The sequence below is a fragment of the Echinops telfairi genome, unplaced genomic scaffold, assembly GCF_000313985.2.
Source record: "Echinops telfairi isolate 266 unplaced genomic scaffold, ASM31398v2 ScPeMD7_2010;HRSCAF=2546, whole genome shotgun sequence".
In the NCBI taxonomy this organism is placed as follows: Eukaryota; Metazoa; Chordata; class Mammalia; order Afrosoricida; family Tenrecidae; genus Echinops; species Echinops telfairi.
In genome coordinates, this window is record NW_022105908.1 from 20,216,132 (window position 1) to 20,230,131 (window position 14,000).

At 59.3% G+C, this 14,000-nt stretch overlaps 1 protein-coding gene across 1 annotated transcript in view; it reads left to right on the top strand.

The window, feature by feature from the left end:
- Positions 1-13,828, top strand: part of NEURL4 (neuralized E3 ubiquitin protein ligase 4) — a 15,079-nt gene extending 1,251 nt beyond the window's left edge. The window contains exons 2-30 of the mRNA XM_004712997.2: positions 5-189; positions 973-1,417; positions 1,610-1,678; positions 1,832-2,130; positions 2,285-2,396; positions 2,476-2,564; positions 3,336-3,408; positions 3,526-3,790; positions 4,060-4,241; positions 4,530-4,615; positions 4,740-4,902; positions 5,016-5,214; positions 5,294-5,370; positions 5,482-5,560; positions 5,916-6,085; positions 6,180-6,311; positions 9,006-9,151; positions 9,226-9,450; positions 9,542-9,640; positions 9,714-9,899; positions 10,070-10,234; positions 10,717-10,875; positions 11,155-11,334; positions 11,461-11,548; positions 11,648-11,755; positions 11,877-12,021; positions 12,146-12,258; positions 12,344-12,509; positions 13,088-13,828. Coding sequence (XP_004713054.1) covers positions 5-189; positions 973-1,417; positions 1,610-1,678; positions 1,832-2,130; positions 2,285-2,396; positions 2,476-2,564; positions 3,336-3,408; positions 3,526-3,790; positions 4,060-4,241; positions 4,530-4,615; positions 4,740-4,902; positions 5,016-5,214; positions 5,294-5,370; positions 5,482-5,560; positions 5,916-6,085; positions 6,180-6,311; positions 9,006-9,151; positions 9,226-9,450; positions 9,542-9,640; positions 9,714-9,899; positions 10,070-10,234; positions 10,717-10,875; positions 11,155-11,334; positions 11,461-11,548; positions 11,648-11,755; positions 11,877-12,021; positions 12,146-12,258; positions 12,344-12,509; positions 13,088-13,292 — 4,610 coding nt within the window. The 3' untranslated portion in view covers positions 13,293-13,828. The remainder of the gene's footprint in view (positions 1-4; positions 190-972; positions 1,418-1,609; positions 1,679-1,831; positions 2,131-2,284; positions 2,397-2,475; positions 2,565-3,335; positions 3,409-3,525; positions 3,791-4,059; positions 4,242-4,529; positions 4,616-4,739; positions 4,903-5,015; positions 5,215-5,293; positions 5,371-5,481; positions 5,561-5,915; positions 6,086-6,179; positions 6,312-9,005; positions 9,152-9,225; positions 9,451-9,541; positions 9,641-9,713; positions 9,900-10,069; positions 10,235-10,716; positions 10,876-11,154; positions 11,335-11,460; positions 11,549-11,647; positions 11,756-11,876; positions 12,022-12,145; positions 12,259-12,343; positions 12,510-13,087) is intronic.
- The last annotated feature ends 172 nt before the right edge of the window (positions 13,829-14,000 follow it).

The window sequence follows — 14,000 nt, forward strand, 5'->3', positions numbered from 1 at the left end:
GCAGGGCCCGCGGGGAGTCTCGGCAGCGGTGGGGAGCTGCACCCGCGCACCGGGCGCCTGGTGAGCCTGTCGGCCTGTGGGCGTACAGCGCGGCGGCAGCAGCCGGGCCAGGAGTTTAACCACGGGCTGGTGTTGAGCCGGGAGCCCTTGCGCGATGGACGCGTCTTTACGGTTCGCATCGACCGCAAGGTGCGGAGCCAGGAGCCGTGGGACTGAGATGCTGAGCGGTGGGAGGAGACCAGAGGAACCTGGGCTGGGGCAGCCGGCGGAGCCCGCATCCGGGTTCCGACAGCAAACCAACGGAGCGTAAGACACCAGATGATGGGCAGCCAAGGATCCAAAGCGTTGGCTCCTCAGGAGAAAGACCCACAAGACACGGGCTCATCCGTAGAATGACTGGGGAGCAGGCCAAACGGGAGCATTTCTTGGGTGCCAAGGATGGGAAAATGTCCCAGATGTGGTGGGAGAAGATAGATACCAAGGAAAGGACAATCCCAAGAAGAGGGCTTGTAAGATGGTTGGGAGGCACTGCTCAGGGAGGGGTGGTGGTGGTGGTGGTGGTGGTGGTGTGTGTTTGGTTGGTTGATTGATTTAGCAAAGAGACCTGCCTCACAGACACAGAATCTGGGAGAATGAATAGAGGGCTGACCATGAGCCTGGGGGAGAATCCTGCTGTGTGCTTTTGGGTGGTTCAGGGGACACAGTCCCAGGAAGTTAGAGGACCTGAAGTCTGGGGATTCCACCAGCCCTCCGGGGAAAGGAGCAGTGTGGAGAGAGCTAGGACAGAGGTGGGTCGCTTAGAGGAAGCAGCCCAACAGTTTGGAGACAGGCTGGAAAAGGACTTTTGTATGAGGCGATGGCTTGGAATTAGCGTCTCAGGGAGACTGAGTTTGTCGTCTCAAAGCTGGAAAGAGGAGGATATAGGGACCCTGGGAATGTAGCTTCCTACTCACTCTCCTTACTCAATCACAGGTCAATTCCTGGAGTGGCTCCATTGAGATTGGGGTGACGGCGCTGGACCCCAGTGTCCTGGACTTCCCAAGCAGTGCTACAGGACTGAAGGGGGGCTCATGGGTAGTGTCGGGCTGCTCAGTGCTACGGGATGGACGCTCGGTGCTCGAGGAGTACGGGCAGGACCTGGACCAGCTTGGCGAAGGGGACCGTGTGGGCGTAGAGCGCACAGCAGCTGGTGAGCTGCGGCTCTGGGTGAATGGACGAGATTGCGGCGTGGCCGCCACGGGCCTGCCCGCGCGAGTCTGGGCCGTCGTGGACCTTTATGGCAAGTGCACCCAGATCACCGTGCTCCCCTCTGAGCCAGGCTTCAGCCCTCCTCCTCCCATCCCCACGCCTCCCCTTGAGCCCTCCGCACCCCCTGAAGATTCTGCTTTGGCTGAGCAGGGGGTCCCTGCAGATGAAGGTGAGAACACAGCTGGGGCAGAGGGAATGGCTGGCGGAATTGGGGAGATGCACTGACAGATGAGGCTGGGCATGGGCTGGGCTGCTCACACTTCCTAGGTCATTGAAGTGGGAAACGGGCTACAAGAGGGGGGTCTCCTGGCTGTGGGCCCTGTAGCAAGGGCTGAACCCTCATTCCTGCTCTGGTCCTCAGCCTTCATGGTGTCCCCTTCAGTGCAGGCCCGGCCAGAGATGCTTCCTCACAGCCTTGAGTCGCATAATGGTGAGGGCTTGGGGAGGCCCCCAGGATGGGAGTGGGAAGTGAGGTGACAAGGTGAGGCCTCGGGGACAGCTTGGGAGGGAGCCTGCCAATCCCGACAGGATCGAGCCACCTTTCTGCTTCCTTCGTTCCTTCCTTCCTCCCTCCATCCCATAGACTTTTCCAGCATGGAGCTCTCCGATGTGGTGAGCAACGCCATCCTGTCCGCCTACAATGGGGGGCTCCTGAATGTGAGCCTGAGCTCCCCACCAGCAGGGGAAGGGCCCGGGGCCAGCTGCGCTGCCACCTCACCCATCCTTACTTCCAACGATGCCCTGCTCTTCCACGAGAAGTGTGGGACCCTCATCAAACTCAGCAACAACAACAAAACGGCCGAGCGGCGCCGGCCTCTGGACGAATTCAACAATGGGGTGGTCATGACCAACCGCCCCCTTCGGGACAATGAGATGTTTGAGGTACATTCAGTGCTGGAGTTTGATCAGCTCCTCACTCACTCAGCAAAAGGTGGGGCGCCCTCTCCTTGATGTTGGGAGGGTGGAGCCTAAGGAAGATCCAGAAGCTGAGGAAGCTCTCCGTGTGTACATTCTCTGCCCCCTCTCTCCTCTCCAGATCCGCATCGACAAGCTGGTAGACAAGTGGTCAGGCTCCATTGAGATTGGTGTCACCACCCACAATCCCAACAGTTTGGACTACCCAGCCACCATGACCAACCTGCAGTCAGGTACCACCCCTAGACGGGTGGGAGTGGCGTGGGGTGGCTGCAGGGAAGGAACCTCACGCAGGGCTCCCCCTTTGCCCAGGCACCATCATGATGAGTGGCTGTGGGATCCTGACCAACGGCAAGGGTACCCGCCGGGAGTACTGTGAATTCAGCCTGGATGAGCTGCAGGTAAGGGGGGGCTCCGAGCTTCCGGCCTCTTTCCAGGGTGCCACCAGCACTTACTGTTTTAGCTTCTTAGAGGAGCCCAGGGGCATAGCAGCTGGGAATTGGGCTGCAAGCTGCAAGGGCCGAAGGAGAAAGACATGCTTTCTACTCTTGTAAAGAGCGACAGTCCGGAAATGCACAGGGGCAGTTCTGCCCTCTCCCATAGGGTCGCTGTGAGTCGAGCTAACAGCCCCTGTGACCTAGCGCACGTCCCCTTCTCGTGAGGCGGCAGGCTGTGCAGCAGTCGGGGCTTGCATTCCGGTGTCGGCGGGCTTCAGTTCTTCTTGCTGTAAGAACCCTGGCAGGGGCTGGCCTGAAACAAGCAACTACCCTCTTGGGTGACTGAGTTCTGGCTTGGTTTTTTTTTGTAAGGCCAGAGAAGGGGAACTCACAGGGGCTGGAACCCCAGGCCGGCCGGCCTGTTGAGTGCCCAGCTCTCACAGGTTCCACAGAGTGCTCACCGTAGAGATGAGGCTGTCGTGGGAGGTGCTTGTCAGCTGGATTAACACATGCCTGGGGCAGCGCGTGGAACATCCAGTGCGTGTGAAGTGGAGGCCGCTTGCCTCCCCTGCCGAGGTTCCAAGTGGTTGAGCCTCTGAACACCTTTGGAATCGTTTCCCTGTGGCCTGGGGCGGTGGGAAAACCCCAGGACCACTCCACTCGTGGTCCCCAGGGCAAGGCCACAGCCTGACGATGGATGGATTCTGGACCCAATTCTTTTCCTGCTTTGAACAGGAGGGTGACCACATTGGCCTCACAAGGAAGTCCAACTCTGCCCTCCACTTTTTCATAAACGGCATCGATCAGGGTAAGGGGAAGCTCCGGGCTTTGGGGAGTCGGGTGGGTGGGCCTATACATGGCCCTTCCTCCTGTCTCGCCCCCTGCCCCTCTCACCTCTCCATCCCGATGCTTTCTGCCCCCACAGGCGTGGCTACCCCACTGACACCCCCGGTGGTATACGGCGTGGTGGACTTGTATGGGATGGCAGTGAAGGTGACCATCGTCCACAATAACAACCACAGCGACCGTCTGCGCCGGAACAATGCCATCCTGCGGGCACTGTCCCCTGAGGGTGCCCTCCGCCGCGCTGCTCCTGCTGCCCAGGCAGAACCTGAGCGCCTGCTCTTCCACCCCAACTGTGGGCAGAAGGCAGCCATCACCCACGAGGGACGCACTGCCCTGAGGCCCCAGTATGGCCCATGGGGTGGGGAGAAGCTTGCAGAAGGGGCTCTAAGGGCAGGGGAGGGGGGGAGGGAGGCGGGCAGAGGGGCATGTGGATGGCCTCCACAGAAAAGGGGGACCTCCGTCGGGGAGCGGGGCAGTTGAGCTGGTTGACTCCGGGCACGGGCACTGGGAGTAAGCAGGCCTCACTGGATAACGCTCTGACGTGCCCTGAGTTGGGGCTGGGGGGAGGGGGGCACTGGGGGAGAATCTGAGCGCCCGTTTTCTCCTCCCTCAGTGCCACTGACGACTTCAATCACGGCGTGGTGCTGAGCAGCAGGGCCCTGCGGGACGGAGAGGTGTTCCAGGTGCGCATCGACAAGATGGTGGACAAGTGGGCTGGCTCTATCGAGATTGGCGTCACCACCCACAACCCTGCCTACCTCCAACTGCCCTCCACCATGACCAACCTGCGCTCTGGTGAGCTCCCAAGAAGGACAGGGCCAGACTGGGGCCCCAGGGAGGAAGCTGCCCCGTAGGCCTGCCTGGCACTGTTCTCCTGTTCACTTACCCCGCCGGCGGGGGCTCAGTGGCTGGAGAAGACCCTGTGGACAGGGCCTGTGACTGACTGGGGTGCTCTGCTCAGATGAGAAAGGCAGCAGTTAGGTAAAAGGCAGGCTGGACCCGCTGGGCTTGGGGCGGTGCGCTGGGGACTGGTCGCTGGAGGCACAGCCCTGCCTTCTCCGCCTGCCCCTCCTCCTCCCGCAGGAACCTGGATGATGACTGGGAATGGAGTAATGCACAATGGCACCACCATCTTGGACGAGTACGGGCACAACCTGGACCGCCTCAAGGTGGGCACATGGGGGCAGTGCCTGATGGCAGCCCTGGGGGCAGTAGGCAAAAAGGGGCTGGTGCAGGACTAACCCAGGCCGGGACTCTGCCTGACTCCTCACTCCAGCCCCCCCTTCTTCCAAGGCAGGGGACACGGTGGGCGTGGTGCGGCGGGAGGACGGGACCCTCCACTTCTTTGTCAATGGGATGACCCAGGGCCCTGCTGCCTGGAATGTGCCCCCGGGCGTCTACGCTGTCGTTGATCTCTACGGCCAGGCGGCCCAGGCCACCATTGTGGACGACATGGGTGAGGGCTAGAAGGGGGCAGGGCACGGGGGTGGGGGGTGGGGTGGCGGAAGGGGGCACTTGGAGGGCCTTGGCAACATCTGGACCCCTAATGGGTAATGTGCACTCTTGCAGAAGTGCCCCCAGTCCCCGAGCCACTCCCTGAGGGCAACAACCAGGTGTCTCCCAGCTCCCCGTCATCTGGGGCCGGGGGCTCCGACTTGCGCTTTCACCAGCTGCACGGCAGTAATGCCGTCATCACGAACGGGGGCCGCACAGCACTTCGCCACAACTGCCGCAGCGAGTTCAACGATGCCATCGTCATTTCCAACCGGTCTGTGCCCGGCCTTCATTACCGCTCCGCTGGCCTGCCTCAGCTACCCGGGCCCCTCTAATTGCCCCTTACCTGGCAGGGCCCTGCGGGATGGAGAGCTGTTTGAAATCGTCATTCAGAAGATGGTGGACCGCTGGTCAGGCTCCATTGAGGCTGGTGAGGGCCGTGTCTGTGTGAGCATTGGGTGGGGGTGGGGAGGTCGGGGGCGGGGGAGCCGGCCACTTGTGGCTGCGGAACCAGCCCTGACCTGCTCCTGCCTCCACCTAGGAGTGACTGCGATTCGACCTGAAGACCTTGAGTTCCCCAACACCATGACGGACATTGACTATGACACCTGGATGCTGAGGTTGGGCGGCCTGCGTCGGGGCATGGCTGGGCTGGGCAGAGAGGTGTGTCATGAGGGAGACAGAGCTCGGGGCCTCTGGTGCCCACTAGGGCTCTAGCTGTTCCCTCCCTTCTGTTCTGCTTAAGTCTCTCAGTCCCATAGGGGCTACACCCTCCTTCCCTGTAGGGTAGTTCTTGGTATTCCTTGTGGGGAGTTCATGGATGGAGGAGATAGGATTGGGCTTCAAACCCAGATCAATGCCCTGGAAGGTTGTGACAGGAGGAGCGTGGACTGAAGCCTGTGTGTGGATGAAGCTGGGAGGCTGATACCACCCCTCCCCCTTTACTGACCCCCCCCCCCCTTTGCCACCCTCTAGTGGCACAGCCATCATGCAAGACGGTAACACGATGCGCAACAACTACGGCTGTGACCTGGATGCGCTGGGCACAGGCGCCCGCATCGGCATGATGCGCACTGCCAAAGGGGATCTGCACTACTTCATCAATGGCCAGGACCAGGGTGCCGCCTGCTCAGGCTTGCCTCCGGGTAAAGGTGACTACTCCGTGGCTTTCAGCTCGCCCGTCTCCTCAGCCCACCTCACCCCAGGCTATTGGGCTTCTGACCCCCTTTTCCCACCCAGAGGTGTACGCGGTAGTGGATCTGTATGGTCAGTGTGTCCAAGTGTCCATCACCAGTGCCACTGGCCCCCTGGACAACAGCCTGGCGACCAGCAACACGGCCACGGAGAAGTCATTCCCCCTGCACTCCCCAGGTCCTGCCGGGAGGGAGGGAGAGAGGGAGGGAGGGAGGGCGGGCTGGCTGCATTTGTCTACTGTGGGACCCAGGCTGCTGTGCATCCAGGCTGGGAAACTCCCAAGGCAGGCTGGCTCATGAGAAGGAACGACCCAGGGTGGGAACCAGTTAATGCCTGGTACCCGCACCTGGTGGTTTACCTGCCTCCAAGGGGCCAGGACCACATAAGCTGGGTGTCCTTGTTCTGTGGCTGTAAACAATACCACACGTGATCGGCCTTAACACGTTTATGTTTTCATAGTTTGGGAGACTAGAAGCCCCAGTGCAGGGTGCCAGCTTTAGGGGAACGCTTTCTCTCCATCGACTCTAGGGAAAGGGTCTGTCTCTTTGGAGATCCAGTTCCTGGGCAGCCTTCATGTAGCTTGGCATGTCTCTTCTCCCATCTCTGTTTCTATGTGCCATTTTCATTTCTCTTACACCTCCACATCTAAACCCAATCTAAACTAAGCCTGTCTTCTGAGCGTGACAGAGATAGCCCATTCCCAGATGGGAGTAGCACCACAGACAGAGGTTAGGATTGGTAACATTTGGAAGGGGTGGGAGCACATTGACACCTCTGACATTCTGCCCTTCCCCCTCCCTTCGATACACGCATGTTCACCTCATCACATCGTGCCCAAACTCTTAAACCAACTCCAAGTTAAAAATCTTGTATTTCGAATCCCCTGAATCCACTATGGGTAAGACTTCAGGCATACTCCATCCTGTGAAATCCAGCTGGTGAACGATCAGTTTCCCAAGTACAGTGGTGGGACAGGCACATGAGGGAGACATTGGAGAGAAAGAAGAAGTAGTAGACAGCAGGCAAGTGCAAAACCCAGCAGAACGATTCACATGAGCTCCAGAATAGTCTCTGGGCCCATTTGGGCAGTGGTCCTGCCCACTGGATTCTCAGGGGAAACCCCCCCCCCCATTTTCAACTTCCACCTTCCAGGCCTACTGGGATAGCAGCTCTGCTCCTATCTGAACTTTGGTTTGCCCTGTTGCTCCATTTGAATGGGGACCCTTCTTGGTTCCAGCAGACCCTTCCTCCTTGTGTAGACTTGGGCATGGCCCACCCCGCTGGGCAGATCGGACTCTGTTCAGCCATGCCCCACCCTTTGAGTTCCGCCGAGCTCCAGGCTGCTGGTAGCTTGTGATTTTCTTAGAGGACATGAGACGCAGCTCCTCGGATCAGTGTTTTGCCCGTCAAATCCGCAGAGGCAGGCAGCTTTGTTCTGTCCTGACTTCTTTGTGTCCCTGTCAGTCTGAGCTGACGGGGTGCTTCTGTGGTGGTTGGGGAGATCCTCTCACCACAAAGACTGTAGAGCCATGTCCCCGGTGAACATTCTAGGACAGGTGCCCTTAGCGCTTCAGCAGAGTTCTCCAAATCTCGTGAGGCCTTTTGTGTTTGCAGTTTACATGGTTCGTTTTTTAAAAAAAATCATATTATTGGGGGCTCGTACAACTCTTATCACAATCCATCCATCCATTGTGTCAAGCACATTTGTACATTTGCTGCCCTCATCATTCTCAAAACATTTGCTTTCTACTCGAGCCCTTGGTATCAGCTCCTCACTTCCCCTCCCCCATCAGGGTTCATTTTTAAGTCTACCTCATCTCCCATTTTACTGGAAGCCTTTTAAGGTCCTGCTTCGATATCTCATCAGTCAGATATCCAAGTTCATGTCTGCTAAATTCTACTCTCCATCAAAAGTTTGGACCTAGCTTGGACAAGCTCTTGGCCACTCGTGTTCTGTCATACAATCACGCACTCCCTGTTTCCTCTGAAAGCAGTGGTTCTCAGCCTTCCTAACGCCGCGACCCTTTAATACAGTTCATGTTGTGGTGAGCCCTCCCAACCACAAAATTATTTTTGTTGCTGCTACATCATTGTAATTTTGCTACTGTTATGAATTGGGCAACCCCTGTGACAGGGTGGTTCAGCCCCCTAAGGGGTCGTGACCCACAGGTTGAGAACCACTGTTTTAAAACCTCATCTGAGGACACTGAGCATCCACGTTTCTAGAAATGTTGCTGGTCCCTGGCATCTTCTCTAGGATGATGGAGATTTTCCCTAGGGCTCTGCTAACGTCCTGCCGAGCCCTCACCAGGAACTGCCTTCGCCATCCCTCAAGGCGATCTTACCTTGACTACTCCACTACCCACAACCAGACGTTTATTTTGTTACCGTTTAGGAGTCTAGAAGACTGACTTCCGTGGCCAGGCTCTGGGAGGAGGGCTGTGTGTCTGTCACTCATCTCGAGGAAGGTCCTTGTCTCTTTGGAGCTGCTACTTCTGGGTAGTCTCAGTCTTCCTCACCCTTGCTTCTCTGCGTGCCTGTTGAATGTATCTTCTCAAAAGAAATGGATTCAAGGCACAAAACCTGTCTCATTAACGCAACAGAGAGAGCCCGGTCCTAGATGTAGATTATAACCCAAGGCTTACAGCTGAGCTTTACAATGCACAACTCCCTATTTCTTGGGGACCGTTTAACCCATAACTTGGGCATACTAGGTTAGGGAATAAGTCTAATTCTGACTGAGTGCCATCCGGAGGTCCTGGAGGATAATGGCAGGCGCACCTCCTGTCTCACCTGAAACCTTGTGCCAGTGTCGTCCTTGAGACTTGCTGGCTCACTCATCCCCCTTCCTCTGGTGCCCTCTTTCCATAGTGGCTGGCGTGGCCCACCGCTTCCATAGCACTTGTGGCAAGAACGTCACCCTGGAGGAGGAGGGCACGAGGGCAGTGCGTGCAGCTGGCTATGCCCACGGCCTTGTCTTCAGCACTAAGGAACTCAAGGCTGAAGAAGTCTTTGAGGTGAGCTGTGGCTCAGACTGCTCTTGGCCTTTGGCCCCCGGCTAGTGTGGCCTACAGTGGCCCCTCTCTTACAGGTCAAAGTGGAAGAGCTGGATGAGAAGTGGGCAGGTTCCCTCCGGCTGGGGTTGACCACGATGCCTCCAGGGGAGATGGGGCCCAGCATAGGAGGCGGCCCAGGCCTGCCTCCCTCCCTGCCAGAGCTCCGGACTAAGACCACCTGGATGGTGTCCAGCTGTGAAGTGAGGCGTGACGGGCAGCTCCAGAGGATGAACTATGGCCGGAACCTTGAGAGGCTCGGGGTGAAGCAGCCGGCGCTGAGGGCGGGGCTGGGGCTGGGGCTGGGGCAGAGGAGTGGATTAAGCATGGGTCTGCTTCCACCTTGACTCCTAGGTGGGGAGCCGCGTGGGCATCCGTCGGGGAGCAGATGACACGATGCACATCCTGGTAGATGGAGAAGACCTGGGACCGGCAGCCACCGGCATTGCCAAGGTCAACCGAAGACCTTCCTTGGGGCCTGGGGGTGGCGTGAGGGTTCGTGCTGACCTCTGCCCTCTGCCCCCAGAGTGTGTGGGTTGTGCTGGATCTGTATGGACCCGTACGGAGTGTGTCTATCGTCAGCTCCACGAGGCTGGAGGAGCCAGAAGGCACCCAGCCTCCTTCCCCCTGCTCGGAGACCGGCAGCGAAGGCGAGGAGGAGGAGGAGCAGGAGCAGGAGCAGGAGGACGAGGGAGAGGAGCGTGTTCTGGGAGTAAGAGGCTGCAGTGGGGCCTGCTGGGCTCAGGGGTGGGTGGTTCCTCTGGCCCAGGATACCAGCTGGCCAGGCAGAGCTCCTGCTCCTCCTGCTTGGCATAAACTCCAGGGAAGTGGGCTGGGCACAGCCTCAACCACCCCAGCAGCCCCATCTCTTCTCCATGGCAGGGCCAGCAGCAAGTGGCCATGATGCCCTCAGCCCTGGAGTTCTTGGAGAACCACGGGAAGAACATCCTGCTGTCCAATGGGAACCGGACAGCCACACGGGTGGCCAGCTACAACCAGGGCATTGTGGTCATCAGCCAGCCCCTGGTGCCCCAGCTGCTAGTTCAGGTGGGCCTGGCGTCTGTATCCCTGTTCCTTTTGCTTCAGGGGACCCAGAGCCAGCCTTCCTGAAGAAGGGCCTTTCCAGGTTGAGGGAGAAGTGGCAGGCAAGTGGCACTCCCGGGACTTCGGTTTACACCCTCCGGTGGGGGCTGCAGATCAGTCAGCTGCCACAAAGCTGTCCCGTGGTCTGCTGAGGGATAGCGTGTGGGACGCTGTGGGAGGGGCTGGAGGACACCAGAAGCCATGTCAGGTTATCCACGTGGGGGGCAGAGGAGGAAGAGGGGGCCTTTCTGCTGCACGCTGAGGGCTGGGTCAGTCAGCTAGGGACAGGAAGCCCCTGGAGGGGAGGGGCCTGCCAGGCACCATATCAACCCCCGACGGGAAGGGGAGGAAGCACCTTAGCTCTGGGTGGGCGGGAAGCTCGTGTCCCTGGGTGGGCGGTGGCTTCCTGGAAGGCCTTGATCAGGGGTAGCTGTCGTCTCCCGCAGGTGCGCATAGATTTCCTGAATCGACAGTGGACGTCTTCTCTCATCCTGGGGGTCATCACCTGCCCACCGGAGAGGCTCAACTTCCCTGCCTCCGCCTGTGCCCTTAAGCGGGCAGCCTGGCTGCTGCGTGGCCGTGGGGTCTTCCACAATGGCCTCAAGGTGAGGACGCGGCTAGAGAGAAAGAAGAGGCTGGAGAAAAGGGGGAAGCTGGAGCCTTAATTGTCCACATAGAACCTCGGGAGTCAAGGCCTGATGTCGGTGGGCAGGGCAGGAGTGTGTGTAACTCCCTGCTCCTGTACCTGCTGTGAGGAATGGCACAGTAGGGGGAAGGGGAGGGGCGGGACCCAGGACTGGCACTGCAGTGAGCAGGGGGGTGGGGGGAGGGGGAGGCTGCAGGTGGAGGCTACTTTCTGGTAGACAGCAGGTCTCTCCTCCCAGATCTGTGAGAAGTTCGGGCCAAATCTAGACACTTGTCCTGAAGGCACCATCCTGGGACTGCGGTTGGATAATTCTGGGGGGCTGCATCTCCACGTGAATGGGGTAGACCAAGGGGTGGCCATGCCCGATGTCCCCCAACCTTGCCATGCCCTCGTGGACCTCTATGGGCAGTGTGAGCAGGTCAGTGGCAACTGGTGATGGTGGCGGGGAGGCAGTTGGGAGACTGGGCTGTCAAGAGTAGAGGGTCGGCTGGGGTCACCGAAGGGCCTCAGCCTGCCTGGGGGCTGACCACTCCTCTCCCTGCAGGTGACAATCGTGAGCCCTGAACCAGGGGCTACCAGTGGTAAGGGTGCTAGCACCCAAGGAGACATGGAGAAAGCTGACGTGGTAGATGGTGAGGCAGCTTGAAGGGACTGGGTGCCGACATGCACAGGCCCCCCTACCTGACACCTGAAGGGCCAGCTCCTGTGACCGATGCCCTCTGCTCCCGCAGGTATCAAGGAGAGTGTGTGCTGGGGGCCGCCTCCGACTGCTGGCCCTCTGAAGAGCTGCGAGTATCACGCCCTCTGCTCCCGCTTCCACGAGTTGCTGCTGCTTCCGGGTACGTCGCCAGTCCCTGCCTGACTCTGCCCAGGGCCCTAGAGGGCAGTCAGGAGGAGGCCGCAGGGCAGGGAGCCACTTGGGGAGCCACAGCATCAAGCCTGCCCCTCCCTCTCCCACAGAGGATTATTTCATGCCTCTACCCAAACGTAGCCTTTGCTACTGTGAGTCTTGCCGGAAGCTTCGAGGGGATGAAGCCCACAGACGCCGAGGAGAGCCTCCCCGGGAGTATGCCCTGCCCTTCGGCTGGTGCAGGTTCAACCTCAGGTACCTGTGGGTGAAGCCATGCGCTCCCTTTACTTACTGTCCTTTGCTGCCTTGAAAAGGGCAGGTTCTCAAGGGTCCAAGAAAGAAGTCTAGACATGCTCTGCTCCTTCTGCCCACCTCCTAGAGTGAATCCCCACCTGGAGGGTGGAACGCTAACCAAGAAGTGGCATATGGCGTACCACGGGAGCAATGTGGCGGCCGTCCGCAGGGTGCTGGACCGAGGGGAGCTGGGAGCAGGTACTGTGGAGCAGGCAGAGGCAGGCCGGGCCGGGCCTGTGGTTCCGGGGAAGAGCAAAAAGGGCTAACCCAGTTGTCCCCACAGGCACTGCCTCCATCCTGAGCTGCCGGCCTTTGAAAGGAGAGCCTGGGCTGGGGTTTGAGGAGCCGGGAGAGAACTGTGCGCCTCCTCGGGAGGAGCAGCCTCCTCCAGTACTGCTTTCCCCCTCCCTTCAGTACGCTGGGGCTGAGACCCTGGCCTCCAAAGTGCAGTGAGTATGCAGTGCGGATGGGGTGGGTCAGACCGAGGGAGCCCCAGGGCCACCTGGGCTCCACGCGTTGCCCTCCCCTCTCCTCATTGGCCCTGCTCAGTTCCTCAGTCTCCCGAAAGCCCCTTTTCTCCACTTAACGAGCAAAGGAACCCTCCTCTTGTGGAATTATTGAGCTTTTATGTACACATACAATACATAGAATACATAAAAGCTATTTCGCAGTTTCAAAGGTGGTAAGTACTTGTGCAGAAAAAGGACGATTCGGGTTGAGCGGAGCAGAAGCGTGGGTGCGGTGGGGACCGATACTGGCTCCTGCAGAGGTGAGATAGCAGAACCGCAGAGGGCCCTGGGCTGGAGCAGGGAAACTGAGCCTCTCCCGTGGGCGGGTGATGACTCCAGGACAAGGGAAGGGGTCCCCTGTTATGTTTTAAGTGGAGGAAACAGTCTTCCCCAAAGGTGGGGGAGCATTTACTAGGGCAGCCAGACCAGGGCACCCCAGGAGCTGAGTGCCCCAGGGGTGCAGTGAGGAGGGTCAGAGGCTGTCTTTCCTGACAGAGTTCCCCGCTCTTTGCCGGCAGATTCCGGGACTCCAAGTCCCAGCGGACTCACCAGGCCCAGGTGGCATTCCAGGTGTGTGTGCGCCCAGGCTCCTACACCCCTGGGCCCCCCTCTGCTGCCCTCCAAGAGCCTCCTGACCCTCACTTCAGTGCAGCTGAACTGGAGTGGGTAACCAAGGAAAAGGGCGCTACACTCCTCTGTGCCCTGCTGATCCGGGTGGAATGAGGGGTGAGACCCCCACTACTTCAAGCACAGTAGGGCCCTAGGCCCACGGACTCTGGGCACTGACTGCCTCCACCTCATTGCAATGACCCATGGCATGCACGGGTGCTCAGTCCTGGCAAATCTGCAGGAGCATGTAGACGAGCTCGGGTCTCCAAGGGAAGTGGAGGGCATCTCCATGGCGGAGGGAGGAAGGGGTGTGTGCCCAGATCATCCCTCTTATGTGAGGGGCCTGCGGCGCCCAGCTGCAGGCCCTGGGTACCCCTCTTCGTGCACTGATTTGGGGAACAAGACTCCCTGTTACTCCCGTCCTCGTATCACTTAATTTATTTCCGTTGTGTTTATTTGTTTTGTTTTTCTGGTTACTGTGAACCCCAGAGGAGTCTCCTGTACCCCACATGAAGCTGCTTTTTTCTCCCTGGGGTCATGGATGGGGCGAGGGTAGGGAAGGACAGCCCAGGCCAGGTGAGACGGGAGCCTGCGGCCCCGGACAGTGACTCTGATTTCTAAGGAGCCAATAAACACTGTCTGAGAACATCTGCCTTCGTGTCCGGTCGCTTCTTGCTGCGTCCCTCGGGAAGGCGCCCCATGCCTGCTGCCCAGGTCCGGGCAGGGCAGGCGGTAGCGCGCAGCTCGGCGAAGTCGGGGGCCGGCGCGGGCGTCTGCGCAGCTGCGGGTTCCCCGCACGGCCACGGGCAAGCGGCTCCCCGC